At 39.7% G+C, this 21,706-nt stretch overlaps 1 protein-coding gene across 1 annotated transcript; it reads right to left on the bottom strand.

Moving 5' to 3' along the window:
* Positions 1 to 12,630: 12,630 nt before the first annotated feature.
* On the bottom strand, positions 12,631 to 21,191 carry tnfaip1 (tumor necrosis factor, alpha-induced protein 1 (endothelial)). Its single transcript, XM_061073238.1, has 7 exons — positions 20,988 to 21,191; positions 19,677 to 20,008; positions 18,735 to 18,904; positions 15,326 to 15,409; positions 14,112 to 14,164; positions 13,759 to 13,954; positions 12,631 to 13,619 (listed from the first exon to the last, which is right to left on the bottom strand). Exons 2-7 carry the CDS (start codon positions 19,897 to 19,899, stop codon positions 13,389 to 13,391), a joined length of 957 nt encoding a protein of 318 aa, XP_060929221.1. The 5' UTR covers positions 19,900 to 20,008; positions 20,988 to 21,191; the 3' UTR covers positions 12,631 to 13,388.
* Between the last annotated feature and the right edge of the window lie 515 nt (positions 21,192 to 21,706).

The following is a 21,706-nucleotide window of genomic DNA, read 5'->3' on the forward strand; positions in this document are numbered from 1 at the left end:
GCGTAAATACAAAAAGAAAGTGTTTGACCAGGCATCACATTGGATTTTGTTAAACACCACAGCTTTACCGCAGAAGACTGACCGGTGGTTTAGTATGAGAAAAGGATTGTGGGTTCTGTAGTAATTGATGGCTGCATTTCATTTAATGGACCATGACAGGGCTGCTGTGGGGGGTAAACGCACCTAAACACAGTTTGCAGACTTTTTTTAAATACAAAATAGCGTTTATGCACCTTTTTATGGTGGTTTACTCTTTTGTTATTGTCAGTTTTTTTTAAGTTTGAGTCAATTACTGAACATTATATAACAGTTCAGTGGTCTCATTTATAAAGCATTGCGTGGGATTCATACTAAAAGTGTACGTACGCACACCTGAACGCAATGTTCACTTTATAAATCGTGGTTCACCTGGAAAGGTTCGTACGTGGATCTGCCTTCAAAACCGCCCTCCACAAACCAACTTTCAACCAGAAATGGTCAATGCAAGCACGTCATGAATATTAAATTATGCTTCTGTCCAATGGGTTTCCACCGTGAGTCCTGACGGAGTCACGGCATCAAGCTATGAGAAGAGGAAGTGAAACTTTCTGACACTGACATCGAGGTGTTTGTTAGTGATGTAACCGAGCGTTTAGCTGTTGTAGTGAATAAGGCCTCAGCCGAAAGAAGACACAGGAGAGGGTCATCAACTAACACCCATTTATTTCCCGTCACCTTACCTCTCAACCACAACACTCCTCACAGAATCCTCTTCCGTAAACCGCCTTTTCCAAATAAGAGTCACTAAATAAAATACCTTACAGAGAGGTGGAGGTGAAGAGAGATTTACGGGACAGCAGTGATGTCACTAATAAGAAAAAGCACTGATACTCTGCTTCTGCTGTGGATAACACAATGTGTGAGAGTGAAGACAATAGAAAGAACCGAGCCTGAAATTTAAAAAAAGATCACAGAAGGCTGGAGGTTGAGTGAATGAAATTCACTATGTTCATAACAGTGTCCATGGTGTTTTTTAGATCACCATTGAGCTTTGCGCACAGCACCGCCTGATGAATGATGCAGTGTAAAAACTGCATATGCGGGGCCACGGCTGCCAACCTGGCCGCCAGTCCTTTCACTCTACCGGTCATAGCCGGAGCTCTATCCGTAACCAGCAAGCAGACTCTTTGTAAATCCAGTTCATGCTCATTAAAAAACACGACAATCTTTTGAAAGATCACTTCACCTGTAGTGTGTCCCTCCAGCGGAACAAGCCCCGGTAGTTCCTCCCGAAAACGCACTCCATCATAAAACCTCACATACATGCACAGCTGGCCCATGTCGGTACAGTCAGTTGATTCATCCACAGCAATAGACATGAACTCTGCTTTTCGAAGGTTTTCCAAAAGCTTTCCTGCGATATATGTTGCCAGGAGCTCCAGTCTGCGGAGAGCTGATGTGTCCGAGAGAGTCACTTTTTTAACGGTTGAAGTGACGCTTTCCTTCACTCAAATAAATAATAAATACTTTACTTTCCATTCACTTTGGAATTGGCGGTTTTCACCGTCAACTTTACAACGCTTCGGCTTTGAGAGAAACATTTCGTAGCTTCTTGGTAGCGTTAGCTAGCGCATGTGTTCCAGTGGGCAGCCAGACCAGAGCCGTGGTGGGGAGTGGGTTGCGGCAACCAACACATGTGTTGGTTGCCGCAACCTGTACAGGTGCGTAACATACAGGTTCGGTTGAGGCAACCATGGAACTCAATCAGTGGAGTTTCTACATTAGGGGAAGATGGGGCACTGCCCCACCAGATTGCGCAGTTGTGCAGAAAGCTAAATACTGCATATCTAAACTTTGTGGCAAAATATATTTTATTTTATATTCAAAGTAGCGTAAATGTGTGTGTGAATAAACTTGACTCACAAGCATTATAGTCTCGTTTGGGAGTAATTTGATTCGTGTGTGTGTTTCTGTCTGTGAGTTTGCTTTGTGAAACGCTTTTCTCTCGCCGTCCGTCTCTGCTCTGGGCACAACGGGCAAGCGTCAGACCTGTGCCATGGGAGCACCAATCAGCGCGAACCACACAGGCCACAGTTAACATTGGGCCCAACCGGGAGAGTGGGGATTTTTCAGATGGGCCCCACGAGTCTCCCAAGCTACTCGACTCCAGCGTCAGCCTGTTTCTGGTTCGGCGTCACCTGAGCTAACAGGCTAACAGAATGTCTCTCGTCAGTGAACACCACACGAGTCTGTGGACAGGTTCACTCACATCGGATGAATAATACGTTTTGAAGTTCAGCTTGTTCTCCTGACAGAGAGGCTTAAGACGTGTGTGCTCCCATTTTTGAGGTTAGTCAAGTTTAGTATTGTATTTATCTGTAAGTAGTGATTCAAAGGGACGTGTACCTGGTGGTTAGCTTAGCTCGGCTAGCCCGCAGGCAGGCTACATGATCCGGTCCACACAGCAGAGAGAAGCATTAGTTTATGAGGATGAGTGTGTTTGGAGAATAAGCTATGCAATACTAATAATGTGGAAGAACTCCATACAGTACATTCATTGTCTTGGAAGTGCACAGTTTAATCCAAAACCATATTAAAAATCAGTAGTTGAATATCCACAGAAAATAAAGATACAAACTTAACACTTCCTCTACAATAATGCCATACTTTTATGTTTCCTATCATTTTATTAGGGGCGGACGAGCCTGAAGGACACAGCTGTGCTGACAGTGTTCTGTCTCCTATGGCAAAGAAGAAAAATAAAACACTGGGTTCTTATCTGTGTATTAAATCAGAAAGCAAAAGATAAACATTGTTCTAATAAGTGTTCATTTGAATATATAATATATAATGAATATAGAAATTAACTCTATTATCCACGAAACTTAGCAATGACTGCCAACTCTAAACAGTTGCAGGCCGTCTTTAGTTAAGGGAGGAAAACACAAAGTGTTGTGCAGATGAAGCTGGTGCATGTCGTCCTCATGTTGATAATAATAATTTAATAAATTATGCAAGTTATTTGAGCTATGTGTCTGTCTAATCTTTTTACTTTGTTGCAATCAACTACCAGATACTGCAGATTCATATTAAAAATAATGACAGTCTTTCAGGATTCTTGAAAGATCAATACATCTGATGCTTCATCTAGAGTTAGGGTCAAAACATTTGAATTTAATCCATGTTCCCTGCAGGCTCAACTGTAATAACGTTGTTAATCATGTTACTTTTCACCTAAATAATTTTCACATAGTTTGAAAATTGCCTCTCTGGTGAATGGACTACATCCTCAGTAAATGTGATGGTTCACCAGGAATACCAGTGGATATATAGATACATTATCTGCCAAAGCTCGTATTAATATTGTGGATTGATCATTTTGCTACTTGTGTGGTGTTTTTCCACAAAGTGCTACAAAGCAAGAATTACATGCAAGATTGGTAAAAGCAACTTTCACTATATGTTAACAGAGACTTTTTTCCATCACCATTCTAAATAAAAGGGACAGATTTTCAGGCGTTATTGCTCTGCAGTCTGTAGCTATGACACCAGGATCAGAGTGGTCCCTGTACTCTCTTAATATCTGTCATAATCATAGTCGTGACAAAGGACAAATGGCACCTATACAATTTAAATGGTAAATGGATTTGTATTTATATAGCGCTTTTCTAGTCTGATGAAGACCACTCAAAGCGCTTTACAGTACAGTTTCACATTCACCCATTCATACACACATTCATACAGTGCATCTACTTGCAGCACTTAGTTATTCTATGGGGGGCTATTTAGGGTTCAGTATCTTGCCCAAGGACACTTCGGCATGCAGATGGTTCAGACTGGGAATCGAACCGCCGACCTTCAGGTTGGAGGACGACCACTCTACCCCTCAGCCACAGCCGCCCACAAACACAAACACAGCACTATACGGAAGTATGAAGCTGTATTTTCCCCTTTTTTTACAGTATGACTGACAACTGCAGTTCTGGTGCATTGAAGTCAAAATGGCTGATCTAGGATTCATGTTGTTAAATAAAGATAGGATTAACAGAGGCATGAAAAAAGCTGTCTCTTAAACTATACAAATATTCTCTCTAATAACAACATCATCGTACATGCTGATTTGATTGTTGGAAAAACTGTATTGCTGGCAGCCATACTATTCTTTGTTTATATATATTGAATATTTGTATTCTTAGAAGATGAGCAAAAAAATCCCCTAAACAGAGCTCCTCTGTACACATCATACAACCAAACGGATCCTGATGTTAGCAGGTTAATACTGAAAGGCATTTTTTTTCTCAGTACGAGAGACCACCTGCCTCACTGCTGCGATATTAATCGCCAACTGATGCAATTTAACTTCTCTGGGAGCTGCCTAAGCTTTCAGTTGCCTAGCAATACTGAGATAGCTGAGTGCTGCTTAAAGAGACAGGAGCCTTTTTTCAATCAATTTTACCATACAGGTCACTCTGCTTTAGAATTTCAGAGGGCCTTGGCTACTGACCAGCATCCCATGGATGATCTGCAACCAATCACTGAAACTTTCGAACAATATGTTAAAAATTCAAAAGATATATATATATAAATATATATATATATTTATATATATATTTATTGACATGTGATGAAAATGTACATTTAAAAGTATAAAGCAGAAGATACGTTGTCTTTAATCAATCAATCAAATTCAAATTTAATTTGTATAGCCCATGTTCACAAATCACAATTTGGCTCATAGGGCTTTAACATGGTGTGACATCCTCTGCTCTTAACCCTAAAAAAGAGTAAGGAAAAACTACTAAAAAAAACTTTATAGGGTAAAAAGAACATAGAAACCCCAGAGAGAGCGACATGTAAGGGATCCCTCTCTCAGGACGGACAGAAGTGCAATAGATGTCAAGTGTAAAGGAGAACATCAGAAAGATAAAGGTTTTAGCAGCATTGATAAGAATAAACATTTTGAAGGATAACTGAAGGTCAATGAATTGATGGATTATTTTCAGTAACAGTCAAGAAATATTATATATCAAGCAGTCTTGTTGGAATCATAGTCTATGGTCAGCAACCACCACGATCATGATCCACCATCAAGATAGGATGCCACCATAGTCCACAGTCATTGTCCACTGATACCATTAAAACAATTTTATGAGTTGATTTGTCTCCATCAGTGTTTTGACTTTGATTTATTTGAGACTTAAGTCTAGGGGACGCTTAGAATCACTTTGTTTTATTGTCTCAGTCTTGTATGTCTTGTGAGTAGGTGTTGGAAAATAACTGAACATTAAGACAAATTGTGTTGCTTGTTACTTTCATATTTCAGCCTTTTCTAAAGTGGTCTGTACTGTGTGTGTCTGTACTGAGTGATTCAGATTCAACACAGATTTTCTCTCTTAATGAACCACAGTAAAACAACAGAATTAAGAATCCTGAATATGCATTGTGCAGTGTTTATTGTTCTTAGCTTTGACTAGCAATATCAATATCTTTATGAGCTTTTTTATTGATAAAATTATAACTATTATAAATAAAATCAACCACCCTGCCCTCAATTGGCACTAATACCCTACCAACAACAGAGATCTCAGAAACGGCTGAGAATCCAACCCCTTATTTAGACAGCTTCTCTCTGATCACCCGTGATCAGTTTACCAAAAATAATCTCAGTTTCTAAACCAACAACCTTTTCTACATCCGATTCCAACAAAATTACTTGAAGAACTTCTGCCCCTAATTGATAGTTTGTTACTTAATACAATCAATCTGTCATTATCATCAGGATATGTACCACAGTCTTTTAAAATAGCAGTAGTCAAACCCCTTCTCAAAAAACCCACCCTAGACCCAGAGGTTTTAGCCAATTACAGACCAATATCTAATCTCCGCTTCCTGTCTAAAATCTTAGATTTTAGTTAATTAACATTAAAGGAACCGCCCTAAACTGGTTTAAATCTTATTTTACTGATCGTGGAAATGAATGATGAGTCATCTAATCTGAGTCAAATTTTATTCTCATTATATATGCTTCCACTAGAAAACATTATCAGGACACACTCTGTAAATTTCCACTGCTATGTGGATGACACCCAGTTATACTTGTCAATAAAACCTTAATAAAGTAATCAATTAACTAAACTTCGAGCATGTCTCAAGGACAAAAATACCTGGATGACCCGCAATTTTCTCTAATTAAGCTCAGATAAAACAGAGGTTATGATACATGACCCTAAACACCTAAGAGATACATTATCTAATGATATAGCTGCACTAGACGACATTGCCCTTGCTTCCAATGATAGAGCGTAACTTAACCTATGTTCTAAAATAGGAAGCGTTTAGTTTAAAAGGCATAGAGGTATTGATGTCTGATCTACTGAGTGGGCCACATGGCTTTCATAGTACTGCCATACAAACCAGTAGCCAGTCAGATTTACCTTGGGCCTCAGTGTACCCTCACGTTCGGCCTGTATCATTGTATCATTGATTACAAGGCAAAAACACCTGATGGTGCAAAGGGAATTTATGACATATGTCACACGGAGCTTCTCTTTCCAGCTTCTCCTTCCTCTTCTCCATCCTTATCACATCAAAGTAATTCATATCACATCAATACATGTTTCTAACTTGACCCCTTTCCCGGAGTCCCTGTGCCTTATTCCCCGCAGATCCAGGGCCACAGCTGTGGCCACATCAGGGGCGTTTCTAGGATTGAAAGAAAGGGGGGGCTTAGCCCCTAAGGATGCTGAATGTTTGCGCGCGCAGCTCGCGCCAATTTTTATTGGGCTCATTTGGGGCTGCGGATATCCATTGTTTCAGACAGTTCATAGATTGGTTCAATCAGAAAGACTGTGATTTTTCTCTGTATCTTTGCTTGCATTCATTTAGTTTAAGATAACAGAAGAGACAGAATTTCAGGGTCATTGTGAAATTTGACAACACAAATATGAACTTTTCTCAAATAGAGAGAAATAATTTTCCTGCTTGTAAAGGAAAGACAGATATACTAGTTTTCATATCCGCGTCACTCCCAAATCCTAATTCTTAAAGGGACCCCACACAATGGATGGAGAATGGACCTGCCAGTGTCAACTTCTGAGTTGTTTATTTGTTGTATTATGAGCAGAAGGGAATAAGATACACAATACACAAAAATACATTCAAATTATTTCAAAAATAGAATCCAATGCTCAGGAGATTTTAGAAAATGTAATCATGTTTCCATGGCCATAGTCATACTTTGGAAGCACAGGTTAATGACTATATTTAGTGGGAGGAAGCGTCAAAGAATGCCTTCTGTTTTTAAGTGTGGCAAATCGGTCTATCAGTCTGTTGTGACTCAGTCCACCTAGTATGTCACTTTCTATTGACATGGCTGCAAGACTGTGAAGCCTTTTCTGCCCCATTGTTTTTCCGCAGCCAGTGCAGCCGACGCTAGCTAGCTTAGTGTTAACATAGCTCATTACAATATTCCCTTTCATTTGCCTCAAGTAAACCTAAATTTAAGCAGGTAACAATCGTTAACAACTACAGATAGCCACATTCTGTAACTACCTGTACCTACAATTTCACTCCGTGCATCATTTACTATGAGCTAAACTCCTTGGCTGTAATCCTGCTGTCTTGATGAGAGACGTTACTTGGCAGAGTGAGAAAGCCAGTGCAACAGCGATGCAGACTCCCCAAGGTCCTAGTGCCCGGTCTTTTATTGTTAAGTATGATGAGAGGCTATTGGATTGCAATTTGAAGGGGGAGAAAACATACAAACCAGAAACGCACTCACATATGTAGCATGTTAGAGTTATAAATAACGTGTAAAACAATAGTTAAATTAAAAAAAAAAAATTTAAAAAAAAATCCCAATAATTATTTAGGGGGGCTGAAGCCCCCCTAAAACAGGCCTAACGACGCCCCTGGGCCACATCATCATGGATTGCGATTTGTGGATCGCGTGTTGGAGGTTGCGGTGCTGGATCCAGTGTGGTGGATTCTATGTCGTGCCGGCTGATCGTGGTGGGAATGGCGGATCCTTTGTCGCGTTGGCGTCAGATAATGGTGGTGGACCACAACCGTGGTGTCAGCTGATGATGGATCCTAACTGGCAGCAGTGGACAATGACTGTGGACTATAATGGCATCCGATCTTGATGCTTGATCATGATCTTGCTGGCTGCTAACCATAGACTATGATTGCAGCAGGACTGCTTGACATATAGTATTGAAGTTATTCTTCAAAATGTTTACCCTCATCAATGCTGCTAAAACCTTTATCTTGATGATGTTTTCCTACACTTGACATCTATTGCACTTCTGTCTGTTCTGGGAGAGGGATCCCTCACATGTGGCTCTCTCTGAGGTTTTTTACGTATTTTTACCCTGTTAAAAGGGTTTTTTAGTAGTGTTTCCTTACTCTTGTTGGGTTAAAGACAGAGAATGTATCACAATGTTAAAGCCCTATGAGGCAAATTGTGATTTGTGAATATGGGCGATACAAATACAATTTGATTGATTGATTGATGATTGACTTCAGCTCTACCCTCATGCAGAGGGGGGTTTGGCAGCTTCAAAGTCTCCTCGTACTTGCCACTGACCCCACTTAAAGGATGTTGCTTACAACACTGGTAAACAATCAAAATTAAAGTGGTGCTAAAAGGGAGGTAATACATAAAAGTTCCACAAACCAAAGTGCAGGTTCCCCAGTGAAAAAAAGAGCAAACTTATATACACATTTCATTACACTAGATGTCAAAGGCTGAATAAGTAGTGTATCATTGACATTAAAGTCCAGAGTACAAGAAATGTTGGTATTGTGAAGTACACTTACTTTGTCTACCTTAACAGTACAGACGTTTTACATCAGCTGCAGAGCTATATCAGTTCACACAAGCACAAGCTTTGGTACACGCATTTGATTTCATGTCACAAAACATGAAATGTTGATTACATCCATCATTCTGTGGTTAAACTGAAGACCAGAATCAGAACTCACGATTCTTCGTGAGGGTGATGTCTGGAGCTATCACAGTTCAGACAACACGGACTGTACATTTTCTTCTCTTTTGCTCGACTGTCGCGTCGATTGTTGGCCTGATATTTTAGGCCGACCTTTCCTCTCCACGTTAGTAATGGTAACTACAGGCTCAAATTTGCTCTCACAGTAATCCACACCTTGTCTCCTTCAGTGTCACTATCATTTCCACAGACATTTCACTGCATGTTGTGAAGGAAGCATGATGATTTTGGTAGTGGGTAGAGATGTTAAAGGAGTAATATCTTACTTCTCACTAGAGAGATGCGAAACAATCATCACGAGGAACCAAAGGTCTGGATCGCAGTTTGAGCTGTGGATGTTAGTATTGCTGGTGGAGGCAGCAGACAGAAATACAGCCTGTACTGAAAGAGGCATCTTTCAAATTAACACTGAATGCAGTTGCAGCTGCATTTATTCAGCACCGTTTTGGTGAACTTGTTAGTAAACGGAGAAGAATGCAGTGCAACACAACATGTAAACACTGTGATCTGCCTTAACGTTGAAGCAACACGTCCGCGCTTTCTGTCGTGACTAAGAAGGAAATACTGACATAAAATAAAAACAATAAAATGAGTGTGACGCGCGGCGGGCCGTCAAACAGCAGCGCCTACCTCTCGTTTGACGCTCCATAATAATTTCTCTTTGTATTCTCCCTCCGTGCAGCCCTCCATGTCTGTCCGGCTGTGCAGGACGAAGGTCGGTCTCCGTGGCAGCCTCGGTCCGCTCTCCTCGGCCTTGTCACACCCTCCGTCCTTTTTTTTGTTATTTTTTTATTCCGTCTTTCCTTCTTCCTTCGCTCGCATGGACTCTGACGCAGCCGAGCAGCTTGGCGACGACGTCAGAGTAACCGCCTCCCTCACAGCACTGATCAATGGAAGAGGGAAGAAAATCCGTGTGAGCAGCCCCCCCCCCCCAACCTGCAGCCTCTCAGCATCCGACACAGCAACCTGTGGATCCTCCAAGTTATTTATAGCCGCTGCCGTTTCCTCCAGTGCACTGCAGAGGACAGATGTGTTTTTCACTATCTCATCCTGACAGCTCTCTTCTACATAGATGAAGAACTCAACTGGAGGAAACATCAAGTGCATCTGAAGAGCTCCTTCGAAATCAGCTCTTGTTTAATTACATCATTCACAAGCTTGGCACCATCAGACACAGAGGGTTGAACAGATGATCCCTCCTTAAGCGCATCCTCCTCATTCTCAGTGCTGATGGCAGGTTAAGCCTGCTGCAATGTAAATGACGCAACCTCTGTTGGAGTCCTGCTAATGCCGCCATGTGGACTGAGGGTGCACTTGCAACCATCACAAAATGATCTGTTGAGCTGGTATTTTTGTTCCACAGCAAACTCTATTCAATTTGAATTCAATATTGTCAACTCAATTTGTTGGCGGGGCATTCATCTTTCATTGTTGGATTTCTGCTACAGTCCAAGTATTGCAGCTAATTCCTTTGGATGACTGTACAACCTACAGAAGTGGTTCTCAAATTTGGTGTGACCCTCCTGGCAAGATACACCAAGGGGATTATTTTTCGTTTTTATTTGAATATATCTTAAAGAAAAAAGGTATTATCAGCGAAAAACTTGTATCTTTGAACAAAGTACAAAGATCTCAAAATATCAAAGTATTTGGTGTTTCTAAGAGTTTTTGTGAAACCTGATGACTCATGCTATCCCAACTAGGGCGGCTGAGGGGTAGAGTGGTCGTCCTTCAACCTGAAGGTCGGCGGTTCGATCCCCAGTCTGAACCATCTGCATGCCGAAGTGTCCTTGGGCAAGATGCTGAACCCTCAATAGCCCCCCCTAGAATTACAAAGTTGCAAGTAGATGCACTGTATGAATGTGTGTGTGAATGGGTGAATGTGAAACTGGGGTCTTCATCAGACTAGAAAAGCGCTATACAAATCCATTTACCATTTACCAACTATAACTGATAATGTTCCAAAGAGCTTCTGATCAATGGGAGAGAGAAGAAAATCAGTGTGAGCGTCCAGGCCACCCCAACCTGCAGCTTTTCAACATCCGACACAGCAACCTGTAGAGCCTCCAAGTTATTTATAGCTGCTGCCGTTTCCTCCAGTGCACTGCAGAGGACAGTGTCTTCAAGTTGATCTTGCAAAACCTTTGAGTTCTGGGCATCATTGTCCTGCTGCAGTGTGAATCCTACTCCACAAAGATAAAACCAGAGGGCAGAGTATGTCACCTAAGAATGGGGAGGTACCTCTCCTTGTTCGTGGTGTGGTCACTTCAGTGTGGGTGAGTAGAAAAGCTGCCCCAGACTTAAATATTCCCGCCACCATGTTTCACTAAAGGTTTGGTACACTGCAGCATGATTTTATCTCCTACTGTCTCCTTACATACATCCTCCTGTGCTTTACTGCCATTCATCTCAAACGTCAATCAGTAAATCCGACTCATTAAGTGATATACTAGTATTTCTTAGCCCAAACCAAATGTATGACCTTGTTTCTCACCTGTGAAGTGGTTTAGAAACTTCTACTTATCGTCTGAGACCAGTTTTTTGACAGTTAATTTTCTAAAGTCTTTCATTCTTTGTTTATCAAACTCTTCATCTTTAAAGGAGTTACTTTTCTGACCCCCATGGAACTAAACTTGATGTATAGATTTCCTGATTGTGTGGTCACTTTTGTTCAGTGGGATTTTTGCTTTCGAAACAACAGAGTCATGACTCCTTAGAAACCTTTATTAAAGCCATGACGTGACATTAATAAGAATAACAACTTGCCTTCTGACACTTTCACTTACTTTAAGCAATAAACTGCTCAGGTCTTATTTATAAGATGGGAACACTGGCTGCAAGTATACTTGAACAAGCCTTTGCGGTTAAAACCAAGCTGCATGTCACATGCTTAATGGAAATCAGACCTTTTGTATAGGAGTTACATTGGGCACAGCCCCAAGTTTGATTAAATTGGATTTTTGACACAGAAACAGAGAAGAATCTTAAATATTTCTTCCTTTCACATTTGCTTATCTTGCATTTAAAATCTTACATTAAATTGTCATTATTACATTGTAACGCACCTTGTAGCTGTGCAATATAAATAATGGTTATTATCATCATTGAAAGGAGCTATTTATTTAGCTTTTTTTTAACACTTTTTGTAACACTGCTTACATTTCACATCTTTCTATCACACTTTCAGAGCTGTATTAGGTAGTGCAATTTCCTACTGTTGTTTCATATTAACACATTTCTATAGCTAAACAAAATCGCTGATCAAAAACACATGCAAAAAATAAGAACATTTTAATGCAGATCTTTTGTTTGGCATTTTTTGTCAAGGAACCACTTTTTTAAAAAGGTGCAATTAGTATGTTTCTTGTCAGGAGCCAATGGTGGTAATGGTCCTTTGCCAAGAGATGCAGCCTGCAGCCATTGTTACATTTACAAGACAAGAAGTTCCAATTTGCCCTCTGAACAAACTGATACACTAGTTCCTCCAGCGGCTAATAGAATGTTGCTGCCTACTAGCATCGCTGCTTCTTTAAGGTGTGCAATGCATAAAAGCATTTTTTTTTTTGCAAGCTGGTAGTCAATTTCCAACTCTACCAATCACAATTACTCCTGCCAACTATAAAAAAACACAAGACAAAAAAAATTTGAATAACAAGAACGTTTATCTACAACTGGAAAAAGGCATCATAGTTAGAGGCAATTCTGGTAAAACAAAATCTTGGGCGAACAAAAGGCTGTTGTAAATATAAATGTGTAAATGAAAAATACAATCTACAAAAAGAAAACATGCTTATTCGGATAGTAAGTGCTATGACTGAGACAACATAGTAGGCCGATGTGGCTCAGTGGCAGAACATATCTTCAACTAGCCAGGTCGGTGGTTTGATCCCTGGCTCCTCAAGTCCGATGAAGTGTCCTTGGGCAAGGCACTAAACTGCCAAATTGCAGTGTGTGAATGATAGAAAAAGTGCTGCGTATAGAAGCACGGTATGAATAGGTATTTGAATGGGTGACTGAGACATGTACTGTAATTCACTTTGAGTGGTAAATAATACTAGAAAAGCACTATATAAATACAGTCCATTTACAATATTTTATTTTATCCAAGAAATAGTGCACGTTAGTGGTTTGTCCTCCACTAATAAACTACATTTACTAAATAAAAGCTACGACTCTCTTGACATTTTAAGTATCTGCCTTGAGTCCTCTGATAATTCTTAAATGATGATAGGTCAAAGAGTCAGATGTAATTACATCAAGGTCATAACTCTGACTTCTTTTAGATAGTAATGGTAGATACTAAGATAATACGAATTTCAAAATAGACATAAACAGGCATCATCACACATTTGCTCATTATGTGAAAAGCTCAAATCAGCCCAGTGCTTGGGGGTTTCATTCTCAGTGTCCCAGTTGCCTGTCGTCATATGTGCTGTACCTCTTGACATGGATACGACGAACACGCTCACGAAGCTCAGCTCCACCCAACACTTCCTCCTCCTCACTGAGACAGCCACAGTTGTTATAGATTCTACGAGTGGCCTCCAGCAGGGAGTTATCCGGCAGTGGCATTGTCTCATACAACAAAGTATTTAGAGTCTCCTCATAGATACGAGCTTCTGGAAACTCCACCTACGACAAGAGACACAGATACTATTTCTACATTGTGAAGAAAAATCTTCAATTTATGACAATATACCGCTCAAGATTACAAATTTTCCAACGCAGAAACCTGGTTATTAACGGCAATTGTGACTTCCCAAATTCTTACCTTGGTCTGTTTCTTCTCTGTGGCATAGAAAATGGAGGTGCAGCACACCTCAGCCAGTTTGCGGCGCTGACCATAGAAGGACCAGCAGCAGATCTCATCTCCAATTACATCTTTGATGAAGAGGACGCGGCCATTGAAGCTGAGTGACAGCCTGTCGAAGAGCTCGATGTTCTTCAGCAGGTTGTCGTCTGAGTTACTGTGGACACATAAGGAAACAAAGTGCTTCATTGTTTACTCTAGTCTGTGGCTCATTAGACTGTATTAGCTCAAAAAGTGTTTTCTCCCAGAGTATTTTGTAGAAGAAAAAGACAATCAATGAAACATGTGGGACTGAAGGAGGAAGACTTTCTCACCTGGTGTAAGAGTATTTGTTATTGCTTCTGTTGTACAACAGCTTCACCACAGGCTAAAAAATTAAAAAGAGAAAATTTTCAGTATTAGCATTCATCTAAATGTACCATTTATGAATCCAGGTCCAGGCACTCAAAGTGGTTTGAAAAATGTAAAGGGCTTTAATTAAATGGGCTTGATGCTTTAAAATACACCAACACGTATCGGCTTCTGCCTTCATAAGGGTGTACTTACACAAAGACAAACTCCGGTCCAGATGTTGGTGGGACCTTATAGCACAGAATAACACTTACGATTAATGTGATAGGTTCTGTTTGTGTGCAACAGGATCACTCTCAGAAATGTTTGATCATACCTCATACTGTGATAATAAAGGTTGTGGAGGTCATCTCCAACACTATGGTCAGGTAAGTCTTTTTTGCTTAATCCATCATATGCGTCTAGAAATTGGTTTGAGTCCGCATGTGGATTGATTAGCTTTGAGCTGCTATGCATGACATGCATTGAACTCCGGAGATTCTCCAGACATCTGTATCTGAGCTTGCAAATGTCCGAGTAAGAGCCTCAGGAATTTCTCTAGAGTTTCACTTGCAAGCCCCCTAGTAAAAACTCAGCAGAATTAACCGATGTTAGAACACAGGCGGAGATCCTCTGCTGGATTCACCGTAAGCAAGATGTTTCCAACATGCTACAGATGCAAAAATGAAAACAACATAAAGAAGATAATTATCTCAGGATGAGAACGCGGTATACTTTGTAGACCTTCCTGAAAAACGCTTCCCATCCAGTCAGACTATTGGCTTGAAAGGATCTATCTGGAATAATGAAAGAATTTAGGCATGCAAACCCTGAAGACTTAAAATTGTGACTGCTGCTAGGGGATTCTATAAAGTACCGAATTACAGGTCTAAATAAAGGTGTAGAGAGATTGAAGATTCAAAACTAAATCAAGTTTCTGAAGCTAGTCTAAGCATTCATATGAAAAATAAGCATATATAGCTTTGAATTAGCTGCTAAATTAAATGAACAGTATTATTAGTACAGTACAGTATTTTATTTGATCTTTTTATTATGAAGAACAATTTTCCACAAAAGACCTGATCCTGATTTCTCTCATTATAAATTAGCACTTCAGTGGGCTCAAATTGCTGGAGATGCTGTTAAAAAAAATGTTTGTACAATATTTTCAGTGTCTCGAATTAAATTCGATATTTACCTTTGAAGAAGACTGGATGAGCCTCTCTTCTTCCTTACTGGAGGTCACCACAGGTACAACACACAGGGGCTGCTCTTTATTGCCCTGTCAATCAGAAATCATTATACACTTAAAGTTGAAGGTATCAAAGCATATAGGTATTGGGTATATTTAATCATATTTAAATAATACCATGACACATTTTGATAATTATTCTTATTTAGATCATGGTAAGATATTACTTATAACAAAATAACAAAATGAAGGCCTTCTGAAAGGATTATTAAAATTCTCAACATTTAAGTAGACGCTCAAATACAACATTTTATCTTAAAACATAAAAAACTTAAAGTCAGGATTAAGAAATCATAACAAAGAGTAGAGACGCCTTTGACAAGTATCTCAGAACTTCTTTTTTCTTCATGTTGCATGCCCTTTTAGGACAGCTTCGACCTAAACTCTGCTTTTTAGTTTCATGTCCTCTGACAAGTCACTCAAAGCTTTAAAAGCCATAACCTAAGTTTAAGACCCTGATAAATGTGCTTTGGCCCGCAAATAAAGCTGCCATGTGTGTGATGAGACTAAGGTATATCTGTGGTTAGCCTCGTTTTGATCTGCCTTATTCTGTCTTTTCCTCCTGGGGCTGCATATGCAGGAATTAACACACATAAATGCTGACACGTGACTTACACTTGCACACTCAAATATAAGCGAGATGCAAGGAGATGCTGCGCTGGTTAAGGTAATAGTGAATCTTTTTGGAGAAGCTAGAATTAAAGCATTCCGTCTATAGTCATTGATTATGTCAGTTTATCATTATGTCAATTAGTTCTTTGGGGTCGAATCTAACCTTTTGCAGCATGTCTGTATCAGCCCCAACTCTAAGCTTTCCTACTTTCTTGTGTATGGACCAGCTGCTGCTAGAATCGATTTAAATGATACCAGATTTAGGCGAAAGAAAAGGCATGTGTAGTAGTTTATTCCATGTGGTAATATATCTATTAACATAAAGGCTATTTGTAGCCATTAGTTGACATATATCCTGCGTGGCCCACAAATACCCAGTAATTTTCCTATTTGGCCAACTTGAGATTATAGTTGAATAGTCCTGATGTACAGCATAGAAAATGGTCAGATTCGTATCCAAAAGACCCTGAGCAAGAACCACATCAAATGTCTGAATATCTAGACCACATGTCACAGATAGACGGCACTAAAAGTGATAAATAATTGAGAGAGCAGCTTTTCTAGCTTTTACAGCACTGGTTTGGCAGCCCAGGAAACCAACTGTATGTGTTGTTAGGGCTGTCAATAGATTAAAAAAAATTAACTAATTAATCTCACATTTTGAAATTCATTAATCGCGATTAAAAGTTTGTTTTTCTTCTAAAGACTAAATCTAATGAATTAACGAGTAATCACTTCAGACAGCCTGTATTTTACACAATGCTGTGTTTTCGAAGAGACTCAGGCCTATAACACCTACCTATAAAGTGGCAGCCAGGTCGTTAAATATCATGTATGATAAATTGTATAAAAAAAAATATTTAAAAACAACAGTGTCCTTGGAAACAATAACACTGCTTCTTTCTTCAGTGAAACATCCAGATTAGTAAAAGGTAAAAAAAAAAGGTGTATTTGAGACACCATTACGAATACGTATTCTCCACATAGGCTTGAGTGGAGAATACGTAATTTACCCTCCACACCCGACATTGAACGGAGCGAACAGCGGAGAAGTTCTTGAAGATGGATGATATTAAATTAATAATTGAAGTGGAGAAGTAAAGTGAGCTGTATGATCCCAGCACATATGAGGCAAAAATACAAACGTTGGGACGCTGTTGCAGTTAATGTTGGAGCAACAAGTAAGTATATGCTTGAAAAAAATGATTAAATGCGGTTTTTACTGCAGGCTGATAACAGCAAAAGTATGTGATATTATTGGCGCTGCGCGGCGCTTCAGCAGCGCAGAGTAGGACAACACACACGAACAGGCGCACAAACACACACACAGTTCGAGGAAGATTAAAAAAATGCACATGAGAGGACGGAAAGAGTGGAGTTGCCTGTGTGACGGTCTCTGTTTGCACTGCTGCGTAGTTCATTCACTTCACTTGACTCAGGCTTAGTGAAACAGTTTAACTTTATTTTCTGTAACATATAACGGGACACAGTCACAGTTATCTACAAAAGAAAAGTTGCATATTACTAAACCAGTTTCATGCACTAAAATAACCATTAGAAACTAAAACACTAACAGACAGAGCGACACAACTCACTCAGACCGGGGGAATCTGCTTCTGAGATAATAAAGGGTGCGCTGCTACACTAATCCCCAGAAGTTCCTGCTGTGGGCCTTCAAAATAAGACAAACACGGCAAAATAAAAGAAATATAGTTCAGCCAGCGCTGAGCCAGGGTAGCAGCGAGCGGACCCTTGTTTCGCTGGATCCGTTTGATAACCTCCAAGGCAGAATTCCACCGGGTGGCAACATCTTGAACTAGCAACTCTTCTTGCTGTCCTTGTGCAGTTTGCTGTGCTTTCATTCAGACGGGACTTATCATTTGACGGGCTGTGTTTGAAGCGCGACGCTGGCAGCTTGCTCGAGGAGCTGAATTTTCTTCCGCACACCGGATGTAAACAAAGCTGCGTTAACTTTGTTAAAATATTTTATCGCATTAATCTAGGTCACAATAATCTCATAGATTAACGCTTTAACTTTGACAGCCCTAGTTGTAAATCATCTCATGTGATGCTACTCAACCAATCAAATCTATGGCTTCCAGTGTCCGTGATTGAGATTCAGACACTGTGGACAGAGAGACAGTGAAAAGTCAGTCAGAAGGAAGAAATAAAAGTTACTTCACAATAGTCTGCTCTGAAACGAGAAAGGTAGACAGTGAAAAGCAGTTTTGTTTTAGGTTTTTCAGCTACTTTCTCTCACTGAACAAGAAAAGTGGGGGTGGGATATAAGAGGAAAGTTGATAAAATACATAAAAATTGTTAAAAAAAGGTATATAGACTAGGGTTAGGCTGATGAGCGATACCATTGCCAAGTCATCACAATATTGAGCCAACATCGTGATGCACCCTCCACGTTCGACAAGGGCACAGCCTGCCACGTGTCTCTTGATTCAGTTTCTACTATAATATAGAAAAATACAGTGGAAACTGGATATAGTTAATTAAATAATTTTGTTATAGTGATCAAGGCTTTTGTCCAACAATATACCAACTGTGTGATGGTAGTTGAAGAAATCACCACAAAAATGTTTCTCACAGACTAGCCTTAATATATTTAGTAATATTGAACTAAAAATAACTACCCGAAAGAACTCTTCTGATGATAAACAAAATATTCAGGGGCTTCGCACTACATCCCCTTTTCTCCCTTTTATAAATATGGGCCAGTATGGGTGTAACTGACCTGCAGGGTGGTTTGACAAAGCTCCACCAGGCCCTGGATGAGATAATACTTTGCCTCAGACAGCAGCTCTTTAACAGCCTGACCGCCTTTTGGTAAGGTGACACTGCCGTCGCGCAGGTAGGACAGTATGCTGCCAAAGTGTTTACCACTGCGGTCAATCAGGATCCAACCTGAACAGAAACAGACGATGATGAGCATGTGGGTATTGTTACCGCCAAGACACTGGTGCAGTCCTGGGGCAGCAAACACCTTTGACAAACATTCTCCATTACATGACATTGTAATCATGTGAGACTTTTTCTGGTTTCATTTCAATTATTTCATAATTCCAAAAATATACCATGTATGCATGTGTCAGACAGGACAATTTAACGTATCAGGAAGCAGCCAAGGATTTCAGTAAACATTAGTTCTTTCCAGATTAATATAAAGGTCACTTTGACTAAGGCTGCACAAAATATATCTCAAATTTACTGTCATCGTGATGTCAACATGCACATTATACATATATGCAAAAGACTGCTTGAACTGGGATAAATGGTGTTCCATGTGCCTTGCATTCACGGCTCTTCAAGAAAAGCAACATCTCGCCTATTCTCTCAGAGTGTTGTGTGTGGTTCACAACAAACAAAATGAAATTAACTTTCACCACAGTTTCATTGTCAATATTTGTTGAATATGTTAATGTTTCAGAAAGTGTTAAGGTTATAACAGGAATTTCCACCACAATTTTGACATTAATACTTTTAACATCACTAGAAGAGGTATCTTGTATTATTATTATTATATATTGTTAAAAGTTATGTTCAATGAAACATTAAAATGGCAATATTAGTTTTGGTGCTAAAGTTAACAGATTTGTGTTATGGAAAGATTATAGCATAAAATAGATTTTAGTCACATCTATATAGAACAGGAATGTGCAGTTAAGCGATGGCTTACCTTTATTATCAGTCAACACTTCCTTCTTTCCACTGAACATGGCTTTCAGAATGGAGTCCTGCCTGGTTAGTATTTGCAGTGTGGTGTAAAACAGGGCCCCACCAACATTAATGCGGACATACTTGTTGCCCAGGCCGACCGCTCCTTGATAACTGCAGGTCTTAGACTTGTAACAAGTCAGAGGAGGGGAATGTTGCTGGGGCAGGCAGCTCTCTCCAGACATGTCCTTTTGGAGATAGATGACCACCCTGCAGACGGAGGTTCGAAGGTCCCCCGCCGTGATGACAGTTACTGATGTGGCCACCACAACCCCTCACTGCTACAGATCATTGCTGACAAAACATAGAGAACTTAGATGGAGCCAAAAATGCTGTAGATGTACAATGAATGTCAATGTTTAACTGGTAAAGCAAGGACACCTAGTGGCTGAAGGCATGTATTATAATACCGAGTAGAAAACACTACTATTATCTATTCCTCAGTCCCCCTTTCCAGTCAATGGAATGTCACTGGGCCGGAAACTAACGGGGGTAGGGAGGGGCACATTTGACTCGGTTAAAGGACAAATTATGACAAACACCATAACCTATTTTGACATTAACTAAAATCTGCAGCTGCTGTCCAACCTCCAGCTAATTTACAGTGCTCTGAAAATAAGCTTTAGCTCAGTTTAACAGAATACTGCCTATGTGAAGTGTGACCGCATAAACAACTTTAAATAATTGTATTTTGTTTCTAATGCAAAGCGTTAGCATCGCTGGCTAATAAACATTAAGGTTTAACTTGAAATAGATACCAGTTAGTTGTGAAAGTTATTTAGTTAGCTTAAATTTAATGGTAAACTACTGTCGACATAACTTCAACACAGAGAGAGAGAGAGATGTGGTTACTGAGCTGAACTACTCAACTTAACAAGTCAACATGAAGTAACAGCTAACTTAGTTACCAATACTGACTTAGCGGCAATTTACAGTATTGTTATGAACACAATTTCCCTCTGGGATCAACAAAGTATTTCTGATTCTGATTCGCTGAGGGCCACACTTCTTGTGCTAATGTTAGCTAATGTTGAGAGGAGTGAACAAACTTTCAGCATGAATGAGACACAACTAGAAAAGAACAAGCCACTCTTTAACCAAAACATACAGTAATCTCTCGGTAGGTTTATAACAATCAGAGAATATCCTCCAGATGTGTATGTTAAATTAAATAAACATAACACTTTCAATGGGGTGTTTAACGTTACTGTCCCTATCTGAAGTGAACAAAACGTAACCAGGCGACACTTTACGACTTTTCACGGTTACTTACCGACCTCTCCTCTTCACTGGTCAGGAACCCGCATACCGTGTGGCTAATTCACTTTATTTATCGTCATGATACATGTCAACAGCCTTGTCAAGATGTATTCACAACAAAGTAGGTAAAGTATTCACAACAAAGTAAGTAAAGTTTCCCTTTCGTCTTCTTCTTCTTCTTCTTCTTCTTCTTCTTCTTCTTCTTCTTCTTCTTCTTCTTCTTCTTCTTCTTTTTCTTCTTCTTTAATGGCGGTTTGACACCTAAGGTTAAAGGCGCATTACTGCCACCTACTTTTCTGGAGTGGAGGGGTTAGAGTGTTTGGTCTGCAGAAATACATAAATACATAACAATTAAAAAAATTGAAAAAGAAAAGAAAAAAATAGAAACCCACCCCTTATGTAAACCTAGCTCCTCTTCATTAAACCAGTTTCTCTTAAAAACTCAAACAATACTTAATATTTTCCTTCTCAAATATTAAACAAATTCTAGGTTTATCTCTTCCACTCCACCTCTTACATCTTCTTCTTCCTCTTCTGCTTTTTATGGTGGTTGCCTAACAACTTTTCAGTGCATTACCGCTACCTTCTGACCAGGTGTCCCTGACCCTGTTTTTTTTCATCGACACAGTATTCCTTTGATTATTCCTTTTCTACTTAGAAAAGAAAGTATCACCTTGTATCCAACATGCCCAGAGTTCAATGTCAGCATTCCTGAAATCTGATATGATCTTT

This window comes from Limanda limanda, chromosome 6 (assembly GCF_963576545.1).
Source record: "Limanda limanda chromosome 6, fLimLim1.1, whole genome shotgun sequence".
Classification (NCBI taxonomy): domain Eukaryota; kingdom Metazoa; phylum Chordata; class Actinopteri; order Pleuronectiformes; family Pleuronectidae; genus Limanda; species Limanda limanda.